Source organism: Rhipicephalus microplus, chromosome X, assembly GCF_043290135.1.
Source record: "Rhipicephalus microplus isolate Deutch F79 chromosome X, USDA_Rmic, whole genome shotgun sequence".
NCBI classification, from domain to species: Eukaryota; Metazoa; Arthropoda; class Arachnida; order Ixodida; family Ixodidae; genus Rhipicephalus; species Rhipicephalus microplus.
The window spans coordinates 1,071,321-1,099,305 of record NC_134710.1 but is presented as its reverse complement, the minus strand read 5'-3'; the positions used below and the strand labels follow the sequence as shown (position 1 = coordinate 1,099,305).

Sequence of the window (27,985 nt, the reverse complement as noted above, 5' to 3'; positions counted from 1 at the left end):
TTACCTAATGAGTGTTTTGAAAAGGCTCTGAAAGGTCGCTCTTCTAGCTTTCCCTGTGACTGTGCTGTGCCTACCACACAGGCCTTGTGTTTTTTGCACAGTCTGTTCGCGTCATTGAGAGTGCAAGGTAGAAAGTTATACCAGCCATCTTTAATGCCTACCGAAACAGCGCGCACGCCAGCAATCACACCCTTAAAGTCAAAATTCATAACACCTCCCCCCCCCCCCTTCTCCCCTAGTCCCATCCTGCTCTGCTTGAGTAACAATCGATAGCAGTCCTGGCACGTGGCATAATGTTACCGCGTCCGCCCTCCGGGCAAAGGAGATAGGCCGGCTATCTTTATTTCTGCTTTAGCTGCGTTCGTTGCCCCTGCTCGCGCGCTTTAACACGCAATGTGCGGAGGAATGTTATCTATTGGGACATCATGCCAAACATGACGGCCAGTGGCATAGATGGGGGGGGAGCGACACAACGGGAACATGTCACCTCCTTGATATCAAGGCTCACCCTTCCCTCTTCCTCCAAAAAACATTCTGCCTACTCCTCTGACGGTGGCAAAAACCAGCTGAGAATGTCCATGTAATTGCTATCGCAATAAAAACAAAGTGTCTCTTGCCTTCAAGTCGTCTGAGGCGTATGCATAAAGTACTCTGTGAGGTTTCTTTTTTTTTTATTTGCGCACTGCTTTCTAGAGAACACTATAGGAGGTTTTTGAGTATACACAATGCCATGGCCACTTAAAACATCGCTGTAAAAAGAAAACAAATTTGTTGAATCGTTCAGTTTCAGCACAGAGGGATATAAGTGCCGGAAGAGGTTGGCTTTGTGACACTAGCCAAATGATGTCAAGTTACGCCCTGCAGTATAATAGGTTGGCAAGAAAAACAACCTTTATTTTTGACGTCATCTTAAGGAAACGCAGGGGTGACTGTGTAAGTCTCTAGCGTTGCATGTCACTAGCGTTGCAGCGCAGATATGGCAGCATTTGTCTACCATATCTCTTGATAACCACGTAGGTCTATTTAGAATGTTATTTAATGAAATACAATTTTATTCAGATGGTGTTCTGCCCGCCGTGGTGGTCTAGTGGCTAAGGTACTCGGCTGCTGACCCGCAGGTCCTGGAATGGAATCCCGGCTGCGGCGGGATTTTTCGGAGCACCAAATTTTCCAAAATGAAAATTTGGTGCTCCAAAATTTGTTCCAATTCAGGAGGCTTTAGTAGCATCAATCATAATTAATACACATGGTCTTAATAATATTGAAAGACTGAATGAAAGTATAACTTACCTAAGCTATTTTTATGATGCTTCAAGTATACACCGATGTGTGATTCTTTACTATGGTGTGCATAATGAAATGTACTATCCTAGACATGCACGCTACAGATTATTCGATATCGTGCTCATAAATGACTCTTCTGTCATCATTGCCGGAGGGATTTTAACATTTTCATCTTGGTATTTTTAAATAGCTCCTGAAATCTTTTAAGTATAAGCCCGTTTAGTGTAAAAGTTCAAATCGCAATAGGAAATTACGGATCGGGTGTAATTTCTGGTGGGCACAATATCGAATTATGTACGTGTACACTTAAGATATATCATTTCATAGGGGGAAGATACCGTCTCTGCAGTATTGCAATTTTTGATGTTCTATAGAGCAGTATTACTAAAAGAAGCAACAAGCAGTTGTATGACATGCATTATTCGATGCCCAAAATCCCTCGTTTGCGCTGACGTGTTATGCAGTGAAGGTGGGGCATAGGCAAGCTTTCTGCTACCATGTGGTTGTTCATATGTAAATTTTTTGTTCTCATTTAAAACAAAAACTACTCTTTTGAAACTTTCTGTATGTTTTATTAATAATGCATGCTATACAATAATACATAAGCCACATTTTTACTTGAATCGCTACACTGCAAAAATTAAGCCACCATGTGAGTCAACATGCTATCTATTTCTACTTTTTTCACAATATTGCCACGTTCCATTTCCCAAGTTTTCGTTATCGTCCCAAAACACCACACGATTCTCAGCGTAAACCGCGCCTGCAGTTTTCCAGAAGGTTCCGGACTGTAGTAGATCATTTCGATAAGATCACGCCCACTGTGCGAACGGTACAGATTGTTCTGGAACCTACGCCACCGCCAGCGATAACGCTAGAACATTCGATGGCAAGAGTATAAATGCCGACGCGCTTCGCCACTTGTCAGTAGTTGTTGATCGAAGGCCGACGCTCTGTTCGCCGCTATCAGTCCGAGACTGCTATCTGTGCGAGACTGCTGCTGTAATTGGACTTTCCTTTTACCAGGCACAGGTTCGCCCAAATAAACAGTTAAATCTTAACACGAAGTCTCCTGTCTTCGGCCACGTCACGACCCCGTGACAATATTCTGGCAACGTTTGTACTTCATTCGCTGCTGAAGTGAATTATTCCTTTAGTTTAGAGGCCAATAAAACATAAAATGTGAACATATTATTTCCCCGCAGGGGCGCCTGTGCAAGCAGGCGTTTGGTGTGTAGCGACACCACGGACTCGAGCTAATAGGGGGGGGGGGGGGGGGTTTCGACTCCTTCCCACGCCCAGCCGTGCGTGGCTTTGCCGTGTCCGGGGAAAAGGGGATCCTGGGGGTAGAGCCGACGCTGGGCTATTGGATCTTTAAGGCTCCCCGGCAGAGGCAACACACCCCTTCGGCCCCGGCTTCACGTAGATGGCACACCTGGGCTGACCCACCGAGGGGAAATCGGCAGTCTTTTCCTATCTCTCTCTCTACCTACATCTTCGTCTTTATCTCTCATTTTTTATCTGTCCTGTCAACTTCTCTTTTCCTTTTACTTCCAAATTTTCTGGCGGAGAGGGTTAACTTTGTGTAGTTACACAATCTTGGGTAGTTATATTTGGTTATAGCGACGATGCATGGCCGGCGTCTCCAAGTATTCACTATTCAACCTTGTAGCGTCCCCTTGTTGGGCTCGGTGGTGGGTGGCCACCATCGCCGCGGAACTGTACACAATCTGCTTGGCCAACCTTTTCCCCCTCTGCCTGATCGCCGCCCGAAAAGGTGGCACACCGAAGAACCGTTTCTTTTTCCCAAACCAAAGCAATCCTTCCCCAAGTTTCATGTCATGCATAGCCAGAAAGAGAACAAAACAGTCCGAGCAATCTCACCTTTTCTTGTCTCGAAAACACTCACCGAAGCAATCGGCCCAGGATATCGTGTAACGAAGTTTGGAAGCGGCGACCTCCTTTTGGAGGTTTGCGACAAGCTCCAATACGACAACTTACCTAAACTGGTAGCGTTTGGGGATGTCCCAGTCTCTGTGGGCCCACACAGGTCCATGAATACAGTGCGCGGTTTGGTCTCTGACGACCTGCTTGGACTGTCCGAAAGTGAATTATTGGAACGCTGGCAAGACCAGAATGTAGTCAAGGTCCAAATAATAATTATACAACGAGACAAAAAGGAAACACCCACAAAACAAATAATCATCACCTTTGGTACCAGTGACTTACCTGATTCAATTGAAACTGTCTACTGCAAGCTCTGTGTCAGGCCCTATGTGCCAAACCCTCCCAGATGTTTCAAGTGCCAGCGCTTTGGACATGGGTCACAAAGTTGCAGAGGGCGCATTACTTGTGCAAAATGTGCATCTAACGAGCACACATCAGATACGTGTGCTTCAAACACATCATGCTGTGCGAACTGTGAATTAGACCATGCTGCCTACTCGAGATCGTGCCCAATCTGGAAGAAAGAAAAACATATCCTAGAGATTAAAGTGAAGTTCAATCTGTCCTTTCAAGAAGCACGTAAATGGTTCTCCATCCATCAGTCCAGCCCCTCCTTCGACGATGTGACGCGCCGGAGCGCCGCGCCGCATCTTTCCGTGCCTGCAAAAGTCGCACAGAGTGAGACTGCGGGTGCGCCACAAGCGCCCCCGGCTGGAGCAGCCAGTACTGCTCCGCCACCTAACAAACAGGGTCAGCAGACTCCCCAATCTGCCGGACCTTGGACCACTGCAAGTGTAGTTGGGTACGAAAGTTTTGTGAACAGGTCTGTTGAGCAGGCACCATCCACCACCTCACAAGAGGCGATGGATACAAGTACGACTACTCCGGCGCCCGAGACGCCGAAGGAGAGGCGCAGCTCTTTACAGGGTCTCCTAAGGACCCTGTAACGTAAGACTACACCTTTGTACACACAGCACCACACAGATTAACAATGACACAAATAATACAGTGGAACGTCAGAAGACTGCTGAAAAACCTCGACGATATTCAAGAGCTTTTAGACAAACATACAGCAAGAGTGCTGTGCGTACAAGAGACACACTTGAAACCGAAACACACAAACTTTCTACGTTATTACGCTATGTTTTGAAAGGATCATAATGATTCAGTCACGTCATCCGGTGGTGTTGCCATTGTTGTGGATCCAGGAACTGCCTGTACACATTTACCACTTCAGACGTCTCTTGAGGCAGTAGCCGTCTGAGCCGTTATCTTGATTAAACTGGTCGCAATTTGCTCTATTTATATACCTCCTCAGCACCAACTTAGTAAACAAGAATTCCAGGCGTTAATTGATAAACTTCCAGAATTGTATCTTTTCCTTGGAGATTTTACACACAGTCTGTGGAGTGACTCGTGCTGTGATGCACGAGGTCATCTGATTGAACAGTTTCTTTTCTCCTCAGGCGCGTATCTCCTCAATAGGAAAGAGGCAACATATTATAGCCTCACTAACCATACCTACTCGTCAATCGACCTAAGCATTGTATCTCCATCGCTTCTTCCACTACTTTACTGGAAGGTCATTAATAATCCTTTTCAAAGTGACCACTATCCTGTAGTTCTGAGCTCAGCAGTACCAAATGAAAGTCCTTCATAGGTTCCCAAATGGCTGATTGAAAAAGCCAATTGGGACCAGTTTTGCAAGGCTGCTAGCTTAAATTGGACTGACATATGCGGTTCTAGCTTAGATGCAGCTGTACAATACTTTACTGCTTTTGTTATTGAAGCTGCAACTAAGTGCATTCTGCAAACATCTGGACTGGGCAGAAAACGACGAGTATCCTGGTGGAACAGTGAATGCCGAAATGCTCGCAAACAACAAAAGAAAGCATGGAGACTGCTTCGAGACTCTCCGACCACTGAAAATTTTATCAATTTAAAAAACACCAAGTCCCAAGCCTGGAGAATGTGTCGACAGGCCAGGAGGGAGAGCTGGTAGAGGTTTTTATGAGGAATCACTACATATACACATGAAGCAAGAGTCAGGAGAATGGTCAATAGGGTAGTAGGACGAGAACCACATACTCTTCCTCTAGTAAACACACAAGGCAATAGTTTGGAAGACCAAGCGAACTCCCTTGGTGCACACTTCGAACAGGTCTCCAGCTTGTTCCATTACAGTCCAGCATTCCGACGATACAAAAGCAAAATATAAAAATAGAGATTAGAGCCCAAATCTACAACACATGAGGCATACAATGAACCTTTCTGTTTGGCTGAACTACAAGCCTCACTTATCTGCTGCAATAAATCTACCCCAGGCCTGGACCGTGTGGCATATGAAATATTAAAACACCTGCCCACTGAAACCCAGAAAGCCCTCCTCTCCCTGTATAATGCGATATGATTTTCCGGCGAGCTACCCTCAGACTGGAGAAGCTATCGTTATCCCAATTCGAAAACAAAGCAAGGACCCAGCCTCAGTTTCCAGCTACAGGCCAATAGCATTAACCAGCTGTCTTTGCAAGGTCTTTGAGAAAATGATTAGCAGGCGCTTGATTCAATTCCTTGAAGTTAATGGTCTACTACCCATACCAGTGTGGGTTTCGAGAGGCTCAGTCGACCACTGACCACCTTGTCCGTATCGAGGCACAAATTCGTGATGCTTTCATTCATAAACAATTCTTTCTGTCAGTGTTCTCGATATGAAGGACGCCTGTGACACTACGTGGCACTTTGACATACTCAGAGACCTGTCACACCTAGGGGTGCGGGGCAGAATGTTGAAAATAATCGAAAGCTACCTGTCTAATCAGACATTCCATGTTCGAGTGGGCACTGTGTTGTCCCGCACATTTGTTCAAGAAACAAGAGTGCCGCAAAGAGGAGTATTGAGTTGTACACTTTTTATAGTCAAAATAAACTCTTTGCGCCTCATTATTCCACTAAATATGTTTTACTGTACGTATGTTGACGACGTGCAGGTCGGTTTTAAGTCCTGTAACCTCTCAGTGTGTGAACGTCAGGTTCAATTAAGTTTGAACAAGGTCTTTCAATAGGCAGATGAGAATGGTTTTAAACTGAACGCGCAAAAGAGTACCTGCATCTTGTTCTGCCGAAAGAGGGGCGTTCATCCCGATCCCGAGATTGACCTGCATGGTCTGTCTGTGAAGACAGAGCAAAAGTTGCTGGGCCTAATATTAGACACAAAACTAACCTTCATCCCATACATCAAGCATTTAAAATACAGGTGTTTAAAAACCATGAATATTTTGAAAGTGTTATCACAAACTACATGGGGCAGTAACAGGAAATGTCTGATGAATTTATATAAAAGCCTCGTACGCACATGCCTAGATTACGGTGCTATAATGTATCAGTTTGCTACACCATCAGCCTTAAAGATTCTCGACCTTGTCCATCATCTAGGCATCCACCTCTCTACGGGTGCTTTTCGAACTAGCCCCGCAGAGAGTCTGTAGGTAGAATCAAATGAATGGTCGCTCCACCTGTAGAGATGTTACCTGTCTTTTACATACTATTTTAAGGTTAACGCTGATGAGGAACATCCTGCTCACTCCAGAATTAATGATCTGTCCAACTGTACCTTGTTCAATAATCGTCCTTCGCTGAGACAGCTCTACTCACTTCGTGTCAGGAGGCTCGCTGAGGAAACAACTGTGGCACTTTTAGAACGTCTGATCGCTCCAGCAGTATATCTGCCACCATGGAAGTGGCAAGTTATAGACTGCGATCTATCTTTCATTGAAGTCACTAAACGCGCACCTTGTGTACATATCCGCACGCACTTCCTCGAACTCCAACACAAGTGCACTTGCGCAGAATTTTTCACAGATGGTTCGAAGTCTCACACTGGTGTGTTCTATGCAGCTGTTGGCCCATCTTTCTCCAACTTCGGTATTCTGCACTCCGAAACAAGCATCTTCACAGCAGAGGCTCACGCGGTATCTGTGACTGTCAAGCATATTAAGAAACTACAAGTACAATGCGAGGTAATTTTCAGACATTAGCTGAGCGTAGTGACGGCTCTGAAAACTCTGGGAAAACATAAAAATTCTGTCCTTGTACTTTCTGTTATTCACTATCTACGCTCTTAAATGACATGTTGTAGTCTGCTAAGTGCCGGGGCACAGCGAAATCGCTGGAAACGTATTGGCAGATCAGCTGGCCGCATCTGCTCAAGACAACACTGGCGCCAATACATCTGTAGCTGTCCCTGCGCTTGATCTGAAACCATTTCTACGACGGGAGCTCAGGGCGTGCTGGCAGCGCCTATGGGATAGGCAGACAGAAAACACTGCATGTTGTCAAACCGAGAATTGGAAATTGGCCAACAGTATACAGATCACACTACACACAACCCAGTCAAAAAAAATCAATGGGTCCAATTGGACAAATACCAATTGCTACGAATTGGTTCTCGACCAATTGGAATTTCGCCACCAGTTGGGAGCGTACCAATTATATCCAATTGGTAGACCAGTTTACGTCCAATTGGTGAACCATTTGGACAGTGCCGGTGGCCAATTGGTTTTCCAATTATATTTAACTGGACGTAACCGAATCTTAATTGGTGCCCAGCTTTCTTTTCACTGCAACCAGTTAAAGCTAACTGGTGTCCAATTGGTCAACCAATTCTAGATAACTGGTGTCCACCTATTCAACCAGTCAATGTAAATTGGCGTCCAAATGGTTATCCAGTTAAAGCCAACTGGTTATCCAATAGAAGCTGATTGGCGCCCAATTGGTTAACCAGTTGAACACGTATGGTGATCCAGTTAAAGCCAACTGGTGCTCAACTGTTTAGCCAGTTGAACACATATGGTCATCCAATTAAAGATACTGGAGTGCAATTGGTCAACCAGTCAATGACAATTGGTGTTCAAATGGTTAACCAGTTGAAAACATGTGGTGATCCAGTTCATGCCAACTGGTGCCAACAGGTCATCCAATTGAAGCTGATTGGTGCGCCATTGGTCAGCCAGTCAAACACATAATGATCCAGTTAAAGCCAACCGGTTAACCAGCTCACGTGAATTGGTGTCCAACTGGTTAACCAGTTGAAAACGTATGGTCCCCCAGTTAGAGTGAACTGGCACCCAACAGGTCATCCAATAGAAGCTGACTGGTGCCCAAATGGTTAACCAGTTGAAAACATGTGGTGATCCAGTTCAAGCCAACTGGTGCCAACAGGTCATCCAATTGAAGCTGATTGGTGCGCCATTGGTCAGCCAGTTGAATGTACATGGTCATCCAGTTAGAGCTGGCTGGTGTGCAACTGGTCAACCATTTGAAGTGAACTTCTAGCTTGGTCTAGCTTGAACCTAACATTCTTCCATTACAAATTGGTGTTTGGCTGAAATACATGGGCAAAGAGCACACCAAATTGTTAAAGCAAAAATGTTCATCCTGACCAAAATGATCCGGTATGCTTGGTCGTGAGTGATGTGTATTGCACATGCATAAAATAAAAACCATAAAATGAAGGTACTTGATTTACAATAATTTATTACTTGTACAAGTATTGCAAAAGTTGACTGGAAAATGACTAGACCAAATTTGCAGGCACGGCTTACTCTTGACCTTGGAATTTGCTGGCCTTATTCACAGCTTTCCTGTGGCTTAAGGTTGTCCTTCTCCCTGAAAGTGTTGAAAAATACACAAGTGCATGAAAGTTACAAGTTCACATCGCTAATGTTACATATACACATGATGCAACGACATTGTGGTGCTTGAACCACACTACGACTTCAAGGCATGAGAGCTGGCCCTTTGCAACATTTTCAATGGTAGCCTGCTGCAGAACTATCCTTAGAAATGGACCTGTCAGAATATTAGGGATAGGTAATGACATTGCTTATTGCTGTAGGCAGAGTGTGTATCATATTTACGCAAATCTAGGCCAATAGTCTTTCTCAAACTCAAATACTGTCGGGTTGGTTTATATTTGAGTACTTAAAAAATTGTTACAGTTGAGTGATAGCAGTAATTGTTTCCACCAGCATAATAACCATGGATTGATCATGCCATCAAGGCTCATAAGCTTGTTGATTCAAGGTGCACCCCGCAACTCTAGGTGTGGCCAGTAGCATGCTGTACTGTGCAAAATATTTCACATTTTCATTTGGACGCACCGGCTGGCCATCGATTAAGACTTAAGCACATGTGGCGATGGCTGCAAATGTGATAGCAGCCACTGACAAACATGAGAGTGCAACGGATTGCCGACAGCCCTATTGCACTAGGCATTTTCGACTACCTGTTTAGCAGCATGTAAGGCACAGCGCCATTTAAACTTACTGCATACTGCTAATATGCAACAACCCAAATGCGTTGGTGCCATGGTGGAATAGCTAAAACCGCCTTAACTGCACAAAAAAGCATAGCCGCCACATTGGCCCAAAATGATGCACGCAACACCCGCTTATTGTCAGAAGTGAACGCTTACGCACAAGAAAATGTTACTGCACAGACACTGACATAGTAAACAAGCACGGAAAGGGGTCCCAGTGCAGTAATATTGTGACCATACATAGCAGGCTACACATTGTAGCAGGCGCCGGGTTTCAAGAGAACAGCACTGTTCAGCAGAGAATCATTGTACACACAAACACACACAGGAGAAAGCTGGACGAGTTGTCTGCTTTGCTGCCATATCAAACTATTTTGCAATCTCCTTTATGGCTCTATATATATATCTGGGTTCTACTGTATGTGTTTTGAGTTTTTTGCATACTGTAAACGTTTTCCTGCTGGGTCTACATTTGAGGTAACATTTTCTTTTCTTTTTTCTGGCTTCAAACCTTAGGGGGTCAGCCTAGAATTTGGGCCTGCTCAGATGTGAGTAAAGTGCTAACTTGATGTGCTAGGAGCTCAAGACTAGTTTTTACCACATGATCTCACACATACTTCACAGGTGTGAGTAAATGCACTGGCATGGCATTTAATCAGTATGATGCTTTGAACACTTTTTTTTACAAGGCTGCATGTCATTTAAAACTACATACAAGAACCTTCCTGAAATTCATCAAAACACATTTACAACTGCATCTCACCGTTTTGCCATCCTCTCAAGGTCTGCCAGCTTCTCCACCACAAAATGGTTTAGCTGCTTGAGTGCAGCAGGCACAAGGTTTTCAGGAATACCTTGGCGCTGCAGTCGCCGTCTGTAACAATCTAAAACAAAAGGTTCACAGGGCATCACTAACTGGCAAGAAGAAACAGTTCTTAAACAAAAATGGAGTCTATAAGAATATGGTCTGAGGCAGAATGAACAAAGACAGTCTACACCAAAATATCTTAAAAAGCATGGACACTTACCCCGCATCACTTCCACTTTCCAAGGCGTCAGTGGAGTTTTTGCAGGCCGATCCGGAAATCGTGGACACCGCTTTCCTGCAAGACACAAATGAACAGTGGTTAACTATAATACTGCTACTTCTAGTTCACAGCGCTAAAAAAAATTATGGCAGCTTCGCATTAGTGGTGCCAAGCCTGAAGAAACAGCGGAGCGGGGCAGCCTTCCTTGTTGCTCCTTTTAATTTCTCGGTTTCTTTCTTGCTCTTTCTTCCCTTCCTTTCTCTCTCTACTGATTACTTCCTCTATCTATGTCTCTCACTCTCTTCCTGTTTCTCTTTGTCTTGCTCTCTGCTTTTCTATCTCTTTCTCCGAGTCTAGTCTTTCGATCATTTTATGCCTTTACTCCTCTTAGTTCTCTTTCTTCCTCTCCCATGTTTGACATGCTCCACTCCGTCAAGCAGTTTTCATTTAACACTTGCACCTGCTGAACTTGCATTGGGGATTGGCCAATTCCTGTGGCACATACCCACCTAGGAATTTCTTTGCCTTGAACAGAATAAGGCTAGCCTAAAGAGCTTTGTCGTTATAAAAAAAAAAATCTATAGAACAGCAACATACCTTGCAAAGAGCGGTTTTTCAGCTGCTCCTTTGGCCAAATTCCAAGAAGCAGGTCTTTCACAAAAAGAGAATCCTTTTGATGGCCCTGGATGTGACTCCACGCACAAGAATTTATTCGAAGGCCACTGCCAATGTCCACCTGCATCAGAGGAATGTATTGCAAAAAAAAAATCATAACAACCATCTGAAAAAGCAGCATTTACAGTTAAGCAAGCACAAAAAAAATTTCACCTACAACGACAACTGTATGCAAAACTAAAAATTCCTGAAGCTGCCCTTTAGATATGCACATTACCGTGGCATTCTCTTTTCTTGGGCAATCATCTGGTGGCGGTGTTGTCTCCCTTGGAATCACATCCATGTCAATATCTATGAGCTCCATCCTTGAGTGCTCCGGTTTGCTCTTAATTGAGCACGCAGCTCTACTGTTGCCTGCACCATCAACATGAAGCGAGGCTCACTACAAACAGCAGAACTCAAGTCACTTTAAGAAGACAGCATTGTCAGCAATCAACATTCAAAACATATGAGTTTCAATATCAAGGCTCTCACCCAAAATATAGCTACATCAAAGAAATTGTACCAAATGCAAGTATTGTATTAACTTGAGTTTTTTTCTTTTTTTTTTTTTTTTGTAACTAACAATTTGAGAATGCACCTCATATTAGATGTGAAACCAGGCTACACATAAAACAGCAATTTTATTATTTTGTTTCAAAGCACCTTCAAAGAGCATTCTAAGTGACAATGGACGTGTTGGATCTATGCAATGTTTTGCACATGCAACCACTGCCTGGTAAAACATGAAGAAAATGCAAAAGGATTTGCTTAACAATAAAACAATAAACTGTCCAAAGATATTCGAAAATCATAGGCAGTGGCATCAAGGCGTAAATGAGCATATAGTTGTTGGGTGATGAAGAAGTGCGACAAATTCTTTCATGCTCCGCTGACTTGAAAAGCCTTTTGTGGTCCTATGCAAGGTCGTCACCACTGGTCAGAAGAGAAGCTCTCCAACATAGGATGGCGAGCTCATGTTATAACTGCAATACCCTATATTTTTTTGTAATTTTCTTAAATAAGCAAACTCGCTCCTTATCGTAAGAATGTGTAAACATGGTAGTATGCACAAACATCACTTCGTTCGATTTTGTGGTTTGAAATTGTAAGGAATAGCTTTAAATTTAAGGAAGCCCATAATTCCCCCCCCCTGAAATTTCAGTTTGGCATGTGTATAAACGCGCATACAAATGCATGCATAAACATACATAAAGCATAGCTGAGTGCCCCCTCCCCCCCAAACCTGAAAAAAAAAAAAAAAAATGTGTGACCATGCTACTGGCATACAAATTACAAATAAGTCTACGTACATAGCAGCCACAGAAGCCACAAAACTACGAAAAGCCGAATTCCATACCTTTGCCTTCATCTAAGGCTGTCAGAATTTTTTCCTGCAGCCTCACATTAAGCCGCCTCAGCTCCATGGCCTCCTTTTCTAATGTGTTATTCTTGTTTTGGAGCTGCTCTATTTTTTTGCTCTTTCTATCCATCAGTTGTTCAAGCCTCTGTAGCTTGTTCTTGAGCTCACTGACTAGGCTGCCCCTATCGTCATAGGTCTCCCTCTTTTTTTGTTTCTTTGTAGCTGTTTCCTCCTTTCGGCAGATGTCATCCTTTTTTCTCTTCAGCATGTCCAAGAGCTCCTGTTTTGGGCCAGAGGGCTTTTTCACGGGACGCTGTACACAAACAAAAAAATGTCTTATGAGGCTGTTTAAGTTGTGCAATGCATAAAGAATGATATGGCACTGCATAAACAAGTACCTCTGGCTGGACATCATCTTCATCCTCACTTCCGCCGTCAGGTGAATAAGCCATTTTTTCAAACCTAGGCCTCTGCCGGCTTCCTCCCTCCCCCTCCAAGTCGTCTTCAGATTCTGGAAAATATTGAGGTCGTACACATTGAAAAATGTTACGAGGAAATAATTTCATTATAAGCCATGGATGTGCGACTAGGCTGCACTGCAAGTATAAAGAAAAACACAGAAGAGTGACAACAGATTAAGTGGGAAGGAATATTATGCTAAGTGTACACTTAAATAAGCCTTCTACTTATATGAAAGGATCCTTGAAATTTCCGGTAGTCTTTGTTTCAATATTAAAAAAGTTCATGCTCTATATGCATGTAAGCCTTAAACAGAAGCAGGGAGAATATATATGTGCGTAGTATCACAACCATAAAACATGTGCTCATTAACTGTCTTTGCATAAGACTACTGTATATACTGTATAACTGAGCTCTAGATGTTTGCGTATATGCATTTGTGTAAGGAGAGGTCAAATACGCAATATATACATATATATATACACGCAAATCCTGGTTCCTTTTTTTTTTTTATTTCGGGGAGGGGGGATCTGACTGCTATGGTGAAGATAATGAATTAATGATTATTGCATGAACACAGATGATCAAAAATAATTATTTTATTTGACCTACATAATAGTTGAATGCACTTATGGAAGGGCGCCGCTATGAAGACTACTACAAAGAACGCAGTTTTACAGACTGAGCGCAAGCATCAACTAGCCTTATTATTCACTACGCATGAAAATAAGACCACTTGACGGTTGCACTCGTTCTGTTAAACTCTGTCCTGTGTTCTTTGTAGTCTGTTCTTTGTAGTCTATGCTTGTTTCTGGTGTATCACTGACTGATCAATAAATTCTCTTGCTGTCACAGCCTGAATTTAATTTATGAAATTACCTGCCACAAACATGTAGTATCACCTAGTTTGCGGGAACGAGTCCAGAGGTGGCTTCTCTGGGTTCTCCACACAGTGTGGAACAATGTCTTCATTCTAGCGCCTGCGCAATTTTTCAACTCCACTTAATACGAACAATTTTATAGTCCCATTCGAGTTCGAATTAACGAGCTTTTACTGTATTCTGAAAACATAAAGGCAGCTGGGAAGGACTCAACAAGTTTGCCACGTGCCGTACGCTGGAAGCTTCGCAGACAATAGCGTCAAAAGTTGGAGGAGAGGGGTCTATGATCTGGATCAGTGCATACATTTTAAGGAATATTATCGAGTTGTGCTGTACCGCATGAAGAATAGAAAGAAAGGCGATCCCTTAGATATCCATCTCACTTAGCAACAAGTTTTAGGCATATTAATTGCATTTGCAAGAGCGCAAAAGACAGTTGAGTATATATAGTAATTTTTATACACTAGCTTCATTAGGCCTATTTATAAATAACGGAAGTTGCAAGACTATATTTGAACTACGCTCATTTCAAGACAAAATTATGTTTCATTAATCAAATTATACCTGCCGACCGACCGCACGCACCGGATAGCATCAACGATAGGCATATGCGCACCGCGGAACACAAAAATGCACTTAATGTTGAACTTGACAAGGCAAAATAAATGTGTGCCAGGGTCGCAAACGAAGAGCTTACCTCCCAAAGCTAGGATCCGAGCCCGGTAGTAATCAGAGGTCCCGTCCGGATCGGTCCACTTTACAGAATAGAAGAACTTGGACTTGAAGTCCTTCGCGTGCTCTGGTTTGAAGTTTTCGATGTCGCCAACATCCACAATCGCAAGTTTCCGATCGTCTTCGTAACGTACTTTAGCGTGCGTGATCATTCTGCAGTACACTGTGCCGTTAGTGCACGAAAAAAACACAAAGAGGATACGCAGCCGAATGATCACTTCGCAGGATCGCACGCAAATCTGCGGCCAGCGGTCAGACTGCCGTTGCACGTGCTGAATGTAAACGTACGCGCGAGCCGCGAGCTCGTACTTCAAGCCGACTGGCAGATACAGGTTTCCACGTAAACACATCGTGCTACATAGACGCATATGACTTCAATATTAATATGTCCATTTTATTTAGGTTTTATGAGTATATATTGGTTTACCAGATGTACAGATATTACAGTAATAAATGAAATATTGAAATACGAAACTGGACATCTTTTGTGACGCTGACCAGTCAGGATGTGCCATGGTTGCCGTTGTGCTGAAGTGGTGTTCGGTTGTGCGCTCAACAACAATCTGAGGAGCATCCACACGTGCACCAACAAATCGTCTAATGCGGTCATAATGTATCAACTTCCAAAGAGAAAGAAGAGAGGCCCATATAAACGATATATCAACCATGGATCGGACTTTGTGCTACCGAGAAGTACTGAGAGGGGTTGCCAACAGCGTGTAAGTTTACCTTTGTTTTTGTTCTAACGCCTTCAATTGGCGCTGGTGTTCAAGACTCACACGAGACTGCATGTCTTGGTTCGCATAACACGCCTAGCGTATTAACAACAGTTTGTGTGGGCGAACAACCTGCGTTTGTCCGCACATGTAGTTGCCGAGGGTGAACGTAAATATTGACGGCAGATATCGCTCGCTTGGCGGTACCGAACCACGCTGTAAATTACTGTTTAGTGAACAACTGGTAGTGAGCAAACTGGTATTGCTGCGACATTTGAGTACAAATAAAGCGGCTGTGAATGGCAGCCGCTATTTGAGCGGGTCATTGTAACCGATTTTAACATTGACTTAAAATTTTTTTTAACAAATCTCTAATAGGGCATTGAAAGCAGTTGTAGCAGTTCAGTACATTGCATCTGTTAGAACATTTAAAGCGGACTTTTCTGTCTGAATTCACGGCTTACGTAAAATGGTAACAATGTTCGCAGGAGTTTTGCGAATATCTTGCCTACAGGTTAGTTATATTTTACATTAATGCGTAATTAATCGATTTTGCGTGCCTTGGGTTTGTTATTAGCAAAATTGTGATGTCACTTGTCATTGCTGAGTCAGTCATTGAGTTAAGTTTTTGTCTAAGTAAACCCAATATTATTATTAGCATTGGGTTTAAATGCAACAAACCCAATGAGAACTGATGCTGTCATTCTCAAAAACAAACAAAAACCTTTCTCTATTACGATACATTAGATAGGAGCTTACACAGTAAAGCTTCGACTTAAGGCGTGCACATATGTCTAAGATACTTCTTCGCATTCAGGAGGTGCCTATGGACACATCCTCGTCTGATGATGAAGCAGCAGGACAAGCTTCAGTCTCGACAGATATAAATGGCATACTTCGAACTGATACGTTGAGTAGTGAGGATGAACAGGTGAGGTAGTATGTTCGAGACGTTAAGTGCATTTTTATTAATAAGCTGTTTTCTTGCAGGAAACTTCAAGCGATGCTTGTAGCACAGCAGCCTCCAGGGTGACATCTGCTCCGGTCAGTCCCACTACTCCAGAACTGCAAGCAACCAATGATAGGCCACAGCATGCCAACCCGATGGTTTCCCATGACACATTGCTAAATGATGAAGAGGTATGCACACATATCTATATTTATGTGGGTATTTTTTTGTATAACAGAAGTGGTTGTTCGGAGTATTTAGTAATATGCGGTGACATCGCAGAGGCATGACAGCACTTGTGCCTGTTGTGTCTCCATATGTGGTGTCATTGCAGATTTTGCACTAAAAATCGAACATGGCTTTGTCACACGTCGAGGTGGTGCCGATCTCTGACGAGTTCCCTTTTCTCTTGGTTTCATCGTTTTTGTGTTTTCTCTGCTCTATTTGTTTTGCAGCTGTCCATGTCTGATGAGGATGGTTCAGAGCAACATGATCCTGGAGAGCTGCCTTCAGAAGATGACATGGTAGGTCCATCGGAAGTTGCAAAAATTACACAAACATGGCTGATGTCATTAACTGCTGGGGGATCACTTAGCTTGTTTAGGCATTGGAAATGCAGAATTTATGAACGGTAAGAGCTCACTGAAAACGAAGACACAATGAAGGCTCACACACACACAGCGCTATGTTTGTGAAAGCAGTGCAGGGAGGGGGATGACAAGGGGGCAAGAACATGTGCCCCTTTATCATTGTGCATCATGACCTTGAGCACCTTCTTGTTTTTCTTCAAATGCGTGGCTTACTGTCAGTGTAATCACAAGTGCACGGAGGGAGGGGGGTACATGGCGGCATCCCGCGGCGGCCACGGTAACTATATGCAGCAAATCAGCCAACCGTCATGGACGTGGGTATGTGGCACAGAAATTGGGATATATGGCATCATTTGTCGAGAAAAGAGGGATCGATTTCTAGCTGACTTGGATAATTAATTGTGAAGTCTCAGTCGAGTGCTGCCATTTTGAACAATTATTTCTTTTCTCCTTTCAGCAGCAAATGCCTAACAGTCCCACGGGGCCGAGTCATGGTGGCAAGTCGCAGTTTGGAGAGTTATTTACTGATGTTATCACTGAAAGAGTGGTTTTGTCCAGAGGTGACATTCTCCTCATGGTGCTGAAGCACGCTGTGAAAAATAATTTGTCATTCACTGGGCTGACCAGCATGTTGGACCTTATTAACAGAATTTTCGAACATCCAATATTGCCTGATTCACGGTACCAGCTCTCCAAACTTTTGAGCAAAACTGGCACAACCATGACATATTATTGTTTTTGCCCCAAATGCTTCACACATATAGAAAATGCTGAAACAAATGCCTCTTTTCAGTGCATACAGTGTGGGCACAGAACGAGTGTTTCCAGTCTATCTGATATGCCTTTTTTTGTGACTCTTGATGTGGAATCACAGTTGCAAAGATTGTTGAAAGACTGTGCACTCCTTGACCTAACAAAGCCACTTCACCATGATGGCTCACTGGGTGATCTATGTGATGGTGAAATGTACCACAAATTCGCAGCTTCAACACAGCAGTGTGGGCCCAGAATCACCTTCACCCTAAATGCCGATGGCACACCGCTGTTCAAATCAAGTGGCACGTCCATTTGGCCTATTCAGTTAATTGTTAATGAGATCCCAGCTGAACAGAGAATGTCAAAACTCGTCCTTGCGGCATTGTGGTTTTGGAAGGAGAAACCAAATATGGAGCTTTTTCAGAACACATTTGTAAAGGAAATGAGCCACCTCAGTGAAAATGGCTTTGTGTTGGAGCGGAAGGGTCAACTGCAGACATACAAAGCTTATTGCATTTGTTGTGCAGTTGACTCTGTTGCCAGGGCACCTATGCAAGGTGTCACACAATTTAATGGTTATTTCGGATGTAACTGGTGTCTGCAGAAAGGTGAACGAGCTGGTGGTTCTACTAAGTACCCTGTTCAACCATTGAACCCCACTGAGCGCACTGAAAGCCAGATGGTCGAAGATATGATGACTGCAGTTAGGGAAGGTGTGACTGTTAATGGTGTTAAAACAGCATCTCCGTTGATCGGCCTGCCCTATTTTAATATCGTATCAGGCTTTGTCCCTGACTACATGCACTGTATTTTACTCGGTGTAGCACGGCAGTTTTTAGACTTGTGGTTTGAGTCATCAGGTTATGCCTACTCCCTCAGTCGCAAGCAAAACATGGTCGATGAGAGGCTTTTGGCTATCAGGCCACCGAGAGACGTGAAAAGATTGCCGCGAGCAACAAAAGAGCGGAGATGGTGGAAAGCTAAAGAGCTGGAGAATTGGATACTATATTACAGCATCCCAGTGCTCCATGGTATTCTGGAGAGAAGATACCTTGAGCATTGGGCATGCTTGGTGGAAGCTTTACATATTATGCTGCAGCGCAGTATCGAAACTGCTGAAGTTAACAGAGCAGAGAAACTCTTGTTAGAGTTTCATGTGCGCTCAGAAATGCTTTTTGGAAAAGCTTTCATGACATATAACATGCACCAGCTGACACATATTGTCAAGAGTATCCACGACTGGGGACCCCTGTGGGCACATTCCGCATTTCCATTTGAATCGGGAAATGGGAGCCTCAAAGAGGCCATCAAAGCTGCAAATGGAATTCCACACCAGCTGTGTAGAGTTCTGCAGATTGAAAACACTGTAATGGAGCTGCAGGATCTGACTGCCAGCCCTAGCGTGGTGCTGTATTGCAATTCTTTTGATGCCAAGGTCACTCACAAAAGCAAAAGCAGCAGTGATGGCACCCGTTTTTTTGGAAGTGGTTCTTGTATTCCACCAGCCTGTTCATCACCTGAGCAAGAAATTCTGCCACCCTCTGTAAAGTACAGAAGAATGATGGTAAACGGTTCAATCCTGACAGACTGCTTGTACGCGTCAAAGAAAAAGACTAATACTTCAGTTGTTCAACTCTTGGATGGATCATTTGCCATTATTGAAAAGATCATTTCAAGTGGTGATAACACATGCATATGTGTCTGGAAACTTCGGTGCCGACCAGTAAAGTATGACTTGGTGACCGTTAACCATGTGCACAAAGTGTTATTCAAACAGTCTCCTACAGTAATTATTCAGCCTCTAGAAATAAGAAGTGTTAGTGTATTAATCAATGTGGAAAATGTTTCATATGTATGTGCACCTCCCAGCACTCTTTCTCTGTAGTCTTCTTCGACAATTCTATGTTCCCTAATTCATCATCATCATCATCATCATTGATTGATATTTGGGGTTCAACGTCCCAAAACCACCATATGATTATGAGACGCCGTAGTGGAGGGCTCCGGAAATTTCGACCACCTGGGGTTCTTGAACGTGCACCCAAATCTGAGCACACGGGCCTACAGCATTTTCGCCTCCATCGAAAATGCAGCCGCCGCAGCCGGGATTTGATCCCGCGACCTGCGGGTCAGCAGCTGAGTACCTTAGTCACTAGACCACCGCGGCGGGGCATCATCATCATTCTCAGCCTGTGTTAGTCCACTGCAGGTTGAAGGCCTCTCCCAATGATCTCCAGTTTACCATATCCTGTGCGAGCTAATTCCATTTTATTCCTGGGAACCTCCGAATTATGTCGCTCTGTCTAACTCCCTGCCTTCCCCAACTGTGTTGACCATCGCTTGGTAACCATTCTGTTGCTCTTATTGTTCACCAGTTGTCTGGTGAACACTTTTCTCTTTAATGATAGTGGCAGATTTCCTGACATTATTTGAGAGTGCCTGACGAATGTGCTCCAGCCCATTACAAGACCAGCCCAGGTCCATTTTTTTCGCTTGATGTCAGCTAGGACATCTGCAACTCCTGTCTGTTCTCTTAGCCATGCTACCATCCTCCGGTCTCTCATTGTTATTCCTACCATTCTACGTTTCATTGCACGCTGCGTGGTCCTCAGCTTTCGCTCTAGCTGTTTCATTATTCTCCATGGTTTATCACCATACATCCGAATTGGCAGTATGCCATGGTTGTATACTTTTCTCTTTAATGATAGTGGCAGATTTCCTGACATTATTTGAGAGTGCCTGACGAATGTGCTCCAGCCCATTCTTATTCTTCAGTGAATTTCTTTTTTGTGGTTAGGTTCTCCCATGAGTAGTTGTCCTAGGTATACATATTCTTGTGTACTCTCGAATGTATCGTTTTCGATCGTAAATTCTTTCTGTTTTGCCAGGCCATTCAAAATTAAGCAAGCTATTTTAGGTGTTTTAGCCCTTTTTGAGTAAGCCATAGGTGTAATCACTAAGAGATTATGGGGCACTGCTTTCTCCATTTGCTCATTTTCCTTGGAAGAGTGCTAGTGATAGTGCAAAACAACTGGTGCATTTGTTTGCATAAGCAGGTACAGTGGCTGCTCATTGTACTCTTGATACATATATAATGAAAGCCATGCTTCTGTGGCATCATTATGTGAAATAATAGCACTACAAGCTGGGTTTGTGCACATGAGCAGCATTGCAGCTCTAGTGACACTGGTGTGAGTGACCGTACATTGAAACTTGGTGCGAACACGACATCTCGCAGGACGAGGACACAGTATGAGCGCCGCCTAACAATTGAACTTTATTGAAACTAAATTAAACGTAGGAAAAACTAAGATCATGCATGCTCAGAAACTGCAGGTCACGTAAAGGAAATTGCTAACCAGCAAATTTTACGGAAATCCATTGACCTCTTAAAATTGTCTGAGTTGCCTAAATGCAAGCACGTCATGGCCAGTGTGCAGTGGGTATTCGGCACTCAGTTTTGTCAGAGTGGCATATGTCATTCAAGTTGCTATACCTTGTGAAATTTTATGTGCACTGTTAATTTGTAATTTAATTTCAGATGCAACTATGTGCAAATTTTGTGCATTTGTGTATTATTTTTTACATATGTACATATATTTCATGCATATTATTATTTTTGTGTTTTGTTTGAGTGTTCTTATGCCTGGACTTGTTGTATTTTTGCCCATTTTAATAAACATATTGTGGTGGAATGCCACGAGCTTTTCTCGGAAATGCGTGGTTGTCTTCTGTTGTACAAACAGCACCAAGGTTATACTGCTGTGATTTCATTAATTTCAAAAGCACTACTGTGCAGAAAGAGGTTGCATAGTCTATCCATTAAGATATATCAAGACCTATAATTAGGCAAGAAATGCTGCCATTTTTGGGCATGAAGCACTTGGAACGATGAAGGACAACAGTATTATTATAGGACAATTTGTTGTCATTCGGCAGCATTCACTTACTGCGTTATGTGCTTGAGGATACAAGCTGACTTCATTAATTTGTTCTTCCTTTCAATTTTCAATAAAATGTTACGTATTCTATATTTTGGCCACTATTCGGCGTCATTAGAATCAAAGATGAAATTTCACTATTCACACACCACTAGCTGTGAGTGATTCACAGGCTATATCAGCCCAGACATTGGAAATCTTAACACAACAGTGTGAATGAGCTCATGTCGCGAAATATCCAGATGGCAGCAAAAAATAAAAATCGTGGGTGAAGCCAGAATCAAACCCTGGAATTCTGCATGGCAGCCTCCACTCAGTCACTGCTTCAAACTACTTTAGAAAGATACCTTGTACAATGAAAAATACCTTGTCAGGACAAAGTAGTTGCAGAGTTGGCTTTCCTGTTTTATATCAATGTGATAAGCTTTACATATGTGCACTTAGGACTGTGCGAGCAATATTCAAGGGTTGCACTTGTCTGTATATAAGCACATCATCACTCGATAGCATGCACTTCATGGTAATATAACTGAAGTGCAAGCTCCAATGGGAACACTGATGTTATGTTGTGCCATAAGCTACCTTTCACGCGTCAGTGTACTTGATGTGCCTGGAAAGTCTACAATATGCACAGAGCTAATCAATTGGGACAAAGATGTCTATCCACCTCGTAACGCTGAAGGCTCAAAATGAAATTTCCAGCATTGGCTGACGCATGCTGACTGCTTCGCATATGACTAATTCCCACAACATGTGTGCTGTGCTGGATTTTTACACTCCGTTTGCACTACAGCTTTCGTGCACCAACTTCAACCTTTAATTTTATACCCACATCAGTGACTATTACTTCGTCTACACAAAATATCCAAGAAAAAAAAATGACAAAAACAAGTGATGAAGCTTGCATGTAGCAATGGGCCTATTTTTGTCCAGGCAATCACCCAGCAGGAGACTGAAAGTACTGCTTCTATGAGCACAGCTATAGGTCACAAACCAGCAGAACTAGCTGCATTTTTAATTGTACCATATTCAAACTCATGTTAACTGTTAATGCTATAACTGTCCCACTGTTTTGAGTTAAAATGTACCTTATAGTAAACGCCACAGCTCTAGAAAAAAAAGTTGCTTATAAGGAACATAAATGACTGAAGAACATAACCTAATGCACACTACAATGAAGTTTTCAATTCAAAATATGTATACATGGCTCAATTGACTCCAATATATAAGAATCATGACAATTACTTGAGCCTGGAATTCTGCCCTGGCCTATAGCAAATTAAGTTGCCATGTAAATAACAAATATCAACTTTTATGTATATGAAACAAATTTTAATTGAAAGAACAATGTTCCAACACTCTCCCAAATTGTAGTTGTACAACCAATTGGACCAACAAGCACACCATTTGGGATGCCAATTGGGAGGCCAATTGGAATGCACTGTTCCAATGGTTTTCCAATTGGAATGTGGGCAGCCAATTGGACTAACAAGCATTCCAATTGGAGATCAAATGGTCAGCGGTGAACCAATTGGACTGGCCAATTGGAACTATAAGGTCCAATTGGTCTTTCCTATTGAAGTTCAGCATTCCAGTTGGCTTCCAATTAATGCCATTTGGGACCAATTCATGGGAACTGGTATGACCAGTTGGACCCATTCACTTTTTTTGACTGGGATGATCCTCGTGCTGTGCTGTCCGGAAAGCCGCGATGTCAGGAAAATGAGAGTCAATAGCTGTGATAAAATCGTCAAAATTATCAGCTTCACACTCGGTCGTTGGTAGAGGAAGCCGTGACAGGCAGTCAGCGTCTGCGTGGCGATTACCGCTCTTGTAGCGGACCGTGAAGTCAAATTCTTGTAACCGTATGGCCCATCGCGCAAGTCGACCAGATGGATCACGTAGGCTCACCAACCAGCAAAGAGAGTGATGATCGGTGATGACTGAGAAACGACGACCGTAGATGTAGGGGCGAAACTTGTGTACGGCGAAAACAACGGCGAGGCACTCCAATTCGGTAACCGTATAATTACGCTCTGCCTTGCTCAGGGACCGGCTTGCATAGGCGACGACGTGTTCAGCATTGTTGTGTCGTTGAATAAGCACCGCGCCGAGACCAACTCCACTGGCATCGGTGTGGATTTCCGTGGAAGCAGAGGGATCGAAGTGGCATAGTATTGGCCCGGAAGTGAGAGCGAACTTTAGTTGCTTAAACGCTGACTCACAATTTGGTGTCCAGTGGAAAGGGACGTCCTTGCGCAGCAAGTCAGTCAGTGGCTGGGCCTTTTCAGCAAAATTAGGTACAAAGCGGCGAAAATAAGAGCATAGGCCCAGAAAGCTTCGTAGCTCGCGGATAGACTGTGGCTGCTTAAACTTGCTGACGGCGTCCACTTTCTGCGGGTCCGGCCTAACACCAGCTTTGTCCACAAGGTGTCCTAAAACCAGTGTTTGCCGTTCACCGAAACGACATTTTTTTGAGTTCAGTGTCAAGGCGGCTTTCTCCAAACATGTTAGAACAACGTCAAGGCGATGATTATGTTCTTCAAAAGTTCGTCCAAAAATAACCACATCGTCCAGGTAACATAAACAAATTTCCCATTTAAGGCCTCTCAAGACGGTATCCATATAGCGTTCAAATGTTGCCGGAGCATTACACAAGCCGAACGGCATAACATTAAATTCAAATAGACCGTCTGGCGTTACAAAAGCCGTCTTCTCTTTATCAACTGGATCCATGGGAATCTGCCAATACCCGGATCGCAAGTCTACCGAAGAAAAGTAGGAAGCTGAATGAAGGCAGTCAATTACGTCATCAATGCGGGGGAGGGGGTACACGTCCTTCTTGGTTATAGAATTGAGACGCCGATAATCAACACAGAACCTCCAGGACCCGTCTTTTTTCTTTACCAAAATAACAGGTGCAGCCCACGGACTTGACGATTCTTGAATTACACCAGTGGCTAGCATCTCGCCAACTTGTTCAGCAATAACTTTGCGTTCGGACACGGACACGCGATAGGGCTTTTGTCGGAGAGGATGAGCAGAGCCAGTATCGATCTTGTGACGAGCGCGCGTGGTCGGTATCTGAGCCCTAGGCACCGTCCGTGCAAAATCAAATACTTTAGCATGTCTCGCCAGCAGTGCAACCAGGTCTTTGCGCTTCTGTGAGGAAATGGACTTGCTAACCATTTTTGAAAATTCAGCTTCCATACCAGAAGTTTCCGGACCCGCCCTTTCAAGATCGCTTAAAGCTCCAATGCAGGTGCTGCTCTGCTTTTCGAACAGGGCAAGGCGCATACCAGCCGGTAGTACAACCGACTCGGGTGAGCTGTTTATCACCCATAATTGAGCCGTCTCGTCTGCGAGAGATACAATGCACCGTGGTACAAAGATGTTTTTCTTGAGACAAGCTACAGGCAATGGCTCAATCACTATGTCACGTGAATTCAAACTCGAGTTGGTTTCCGAAGTGGTCACTTGTACGCTGGCCGTGGACCACGCTGGCAGAAGTACATCTTTAGCTACAGTGAGGTTACCTTTCTCACAATCAGGCTGCTGGGCGAGAGTAGACAACAGAACCTCACCTGCTCCACAATCCACGGTCGCACGACACTCTCGCAAAAAGTCTATGCCAAGTATAACGTCATGCGTTGATTGAGCCAGTACTGTGAATTCCGCCTTGAACGTTTTACCGGCAACACTAACAGACGCAGTGCAGACGCCGACAGGACGCAAGAATGCGCCGCTCACTGCCCGAAATGTGGCAGGTTTGTCCCAGTGAAACATAACCTTACGGCCCAGTCGTTGCTTAAAAACTAAACTCATCACGGAAACACTTGCGCCAGTGTCTATCAATGCCATCGTGGGAACGTCGTCAACAAGTACCTGAACCTTATTCTGAAGCATAGAAACTGGTGGAGGCATTCTTTGATGAAAATCGGTACGTCCAGCGACCTCACCTCCGTCGGCCGCGCTGGCTAGTTTCCCGGTGGCGGAGACGACATTCGTGACCGGCGCCGTGGAGACGGTGACCGAGGTGGACGGGTGGTGGGCGGCGTTAAGCTGCGCACAGATCCGGGCGAATCACTCCGGTTGATCGGCTGGTAGGCGTGCCGCTCGTCAGTTGGGTTGGGGGGCCAGTAGGTGTAGTCAGGCCGTTGGCTTCGTTGTGCAAACGTCGCGGATCTCTGAGGGAATGTCGAACGTGGATTACGTCGCATTGGGCAAAATCGGGCGATATGTCCACGAACACCGCACTGGTAGCAGACGGGCCGTTCACGGGGCATAGGGAACGTCGCTGGATGTTGAGGGTACGCGGCGCTCTGTTCCCACTGAGACGCAAAAGGAGGTGGATGGCTGTTGTAGCCGTAACGACTGTGGGGAGCATGAGGCGGCTCTACATAAGAAGACGCCGGTGGTGGAGCCCTTAGCTGAGGGCCGCGGTTGGAATAGCTGCGCTCCTCGAAACTCGTAGCATTGATACTTGTGGACGGTGTATCGCACGGTGGTTCTCGGGCGTTCAAGGGCGCGTAAAGGTGACGACGGAGTTCCTCACGTACAATGAGGCGAATCGTTGACGAAAGGTCGGTAGGCACGGAGTCTTGGCACACATCGACAGTGGCGACGGTCGTAACATTGGCAAGGCGTCCGAACTTCGTAGTGATGCGGCGAGTCTTCAGGGCCTCAAACGTTCGGCAGTGCCCAATCACATCGGCCACAGACTCAAGACTCTCCTTGCCGATAAGGAAGTGGTAGACGTCTTCCGCAATTCCTTTGAGAATGTGGCCCACCTTGTCCTCTTCCGTCATGTTGGTGTCCACACATTTGCACAGTTTCAGTACCTCCTCAATGTAGGTTCTGCATGTCTCACCACAAGCTTGAGCTCTCTGCGACAACATTTGCTCTGCACGTTTCTTCTTCGTCGCAGGGTCGCCAAAGCACTTCTTGATCTCCTCCATAAACTGGTCCCATGTTGTCAAGGTGTCTTCGTGATTCTCGAACCACACTAAAGCACTGCCATCGAGAAATAGACCCACGTGGGACAACTGGCTGGCCGCATTCCAGCCATTGGCTCGGCTCACCCGTTGATAGTGGCTGAGCCATTCTTCAACGTCATCGCCAGGTTTTCCTGTAAATGTGCGTGGCTCTCGGTAGTGGAAAGACGGCGCCCTCGCGACCGGCTGCTGGATGTCTCCGTCCAAGTTCATATCTTGAGGTAGTGGTGGCAAGCCCGCTAGTCGACGGCTGCGGCGAAGCTCGTGCTCTTGCGGTTCCGTCGTTAGTAGACGGCTGCTCTCCGGTCTCGCTTGACAGTAGCTGGCTTACCCAGCACCTTCCACCACAACTGTGACGAAGGAACGCGTTTATTTACAGGAAAATGGTTGAGATCGGTACAGCTCAGAGCCAGAAACCGGCGACCGAGCTGCTCGTGACCCAGACCGCTTCTACCTCTTCCTCTTCATGCGCCCATCGAGGTGTGTCAATATGTAGTTGAGTTGTATGTATGAATTGTATGCATTTTGTTTTGCAGAACAAAAAATGTTTCACAACATGTCAAAAGCGATGGTCATCTCGGAGTCCGTGCAACACAATGCCAATAAGTAGAGATCTCAAGGGCAATGCTTTTGCAGCAGCGGCTTTGTTCGTGTGCAGAAAAGAATGAATGGCATGCATTCCTGCTCTACAGAGAAGAAAGGTACCTGACTGGGTGTCCAAGGTGTTCTGTGGCGTCCGTTGCTTTACGTCTCTACGCGGTGGCGTAGCAAAAAATAGCCTTGCGGCAAGGTCTTCCGTTGTTTGCAAGCGTGCAGCCGTCATTTACTTTTACGTCAAAATATGGAGAACTGTACAGAATATTTCACGTCGCAGCATAGATATGTCATGTATACACTGTTGTAACTAGTGTACCTGCATTCATGTTTGCAACACTTATGCCAGCGCGACAGGAGCAGCCTCGTACTGCACGAAATCTCGAATGATCGGATCACTAATGATGAAGAGTGAAATAAACTAGGGTCTTCTTCAGAGCATAGTGTACCATAACCAACTCCCATGAGAACTGGCAGCGCATGCAACGCGAGTTTACTTAGGCTGTAGTGTGCACCATCCGTTCCGATCGGTTGCCTGTTTTAGGCATTATGGTGCGAGTCACTGGAATTTCACTGATGGCATCAACACCTTCGCGTTCATTCCCGTTTGTCGTATGGCATCACAACGCAGCTTAACCTACCCGCCTTCTGTAAGGGCGCAATCACAACAGCGAGACAATTCGCGCACAGAGTAATTAAGACACCGGGCAAGCGCCCCTTTACCAGCACCTGAAAGGAAGCGGAGGAAATGGTTGCCGGCGAACCTTTCCGCCAAGAGAGA

At 44.5% G+C, this 27,985-nt stretch overlaps 3 protein-coding genes across 6 annotated transcripts in view; 2 read left to right on the top strand and 1 right to left on the bottom strand.

Annotated features, from left to right (window-relative positions):
• Unc-115a (actin binding LIM protein Uncoordinated 115a) overlaps window positions 1-27,985 on the top strand; it is a 424,168-nt gene that overhangs the window by 331,602 nt on the left and 64,581 nt on the right. The window lies entirely within an intron of this gene.
• On the bottom strand, window positions 8,738-15,032 carry LOC119160915 (uncharacterized). Its single transcript, XM_037413188.2, has 8 exons — window positions 14,630-15,032; window positions 12,991-13,103; window positions 12,590-12,905; window positions 11,468-11,604; window positions 11,173-11,311; window positions 10,576-10,650; window positions 10,311-10,431; window positions 8,738-8,895 (listed from the first exon to the last, which is right to left on the bottom strand). Exons 1-8 carry the CDS (start codon window positions 15,030-15,032, stop codon window positions 8,856-8,858), a joined length of 1,344 nt encoding a protein of 447 aa, XP_037269085.1. The 3' UTR covers window positions 8,738-8,855.
• LOC119160916 (uncharacterized) lies at window positions 15,169-20,010 on the top strand. Of its 3 annotated transcripts, none has more exons than XM_075881670.1 (5): window positions 15,169-15,383; window positions 16,198-16,311; window positions 16,371-16,520; window positions 16,785-16,853; window positions 17,380-20,010. In XM_075881670.1, the coding sequence occupies exons 1-5, from the start codon at window positions 15,171-15,173 to the stop codon at window positions 19,558-19,560; spliced, it is 2,727 nt and encodes a 908-aa protein (XP_075737785.1). In that variant the 5' UTR covers window positions 15,169-15,170; the 3' UTR covers window positions 19,561-20,010. The 3 variants fall into 3 exon arrangements, with proteins under 3 accessions (XP_075737785.1, XP_075737784.1, XP_037269086.2); XM_075881669.1 differs by having other exon boundaries at window positions 17,377-20,010; XM_037413189.2 differs by lacking the exon at window positions 17,380-20,010 and having other exon boundaries at window positions 16,785-17,069.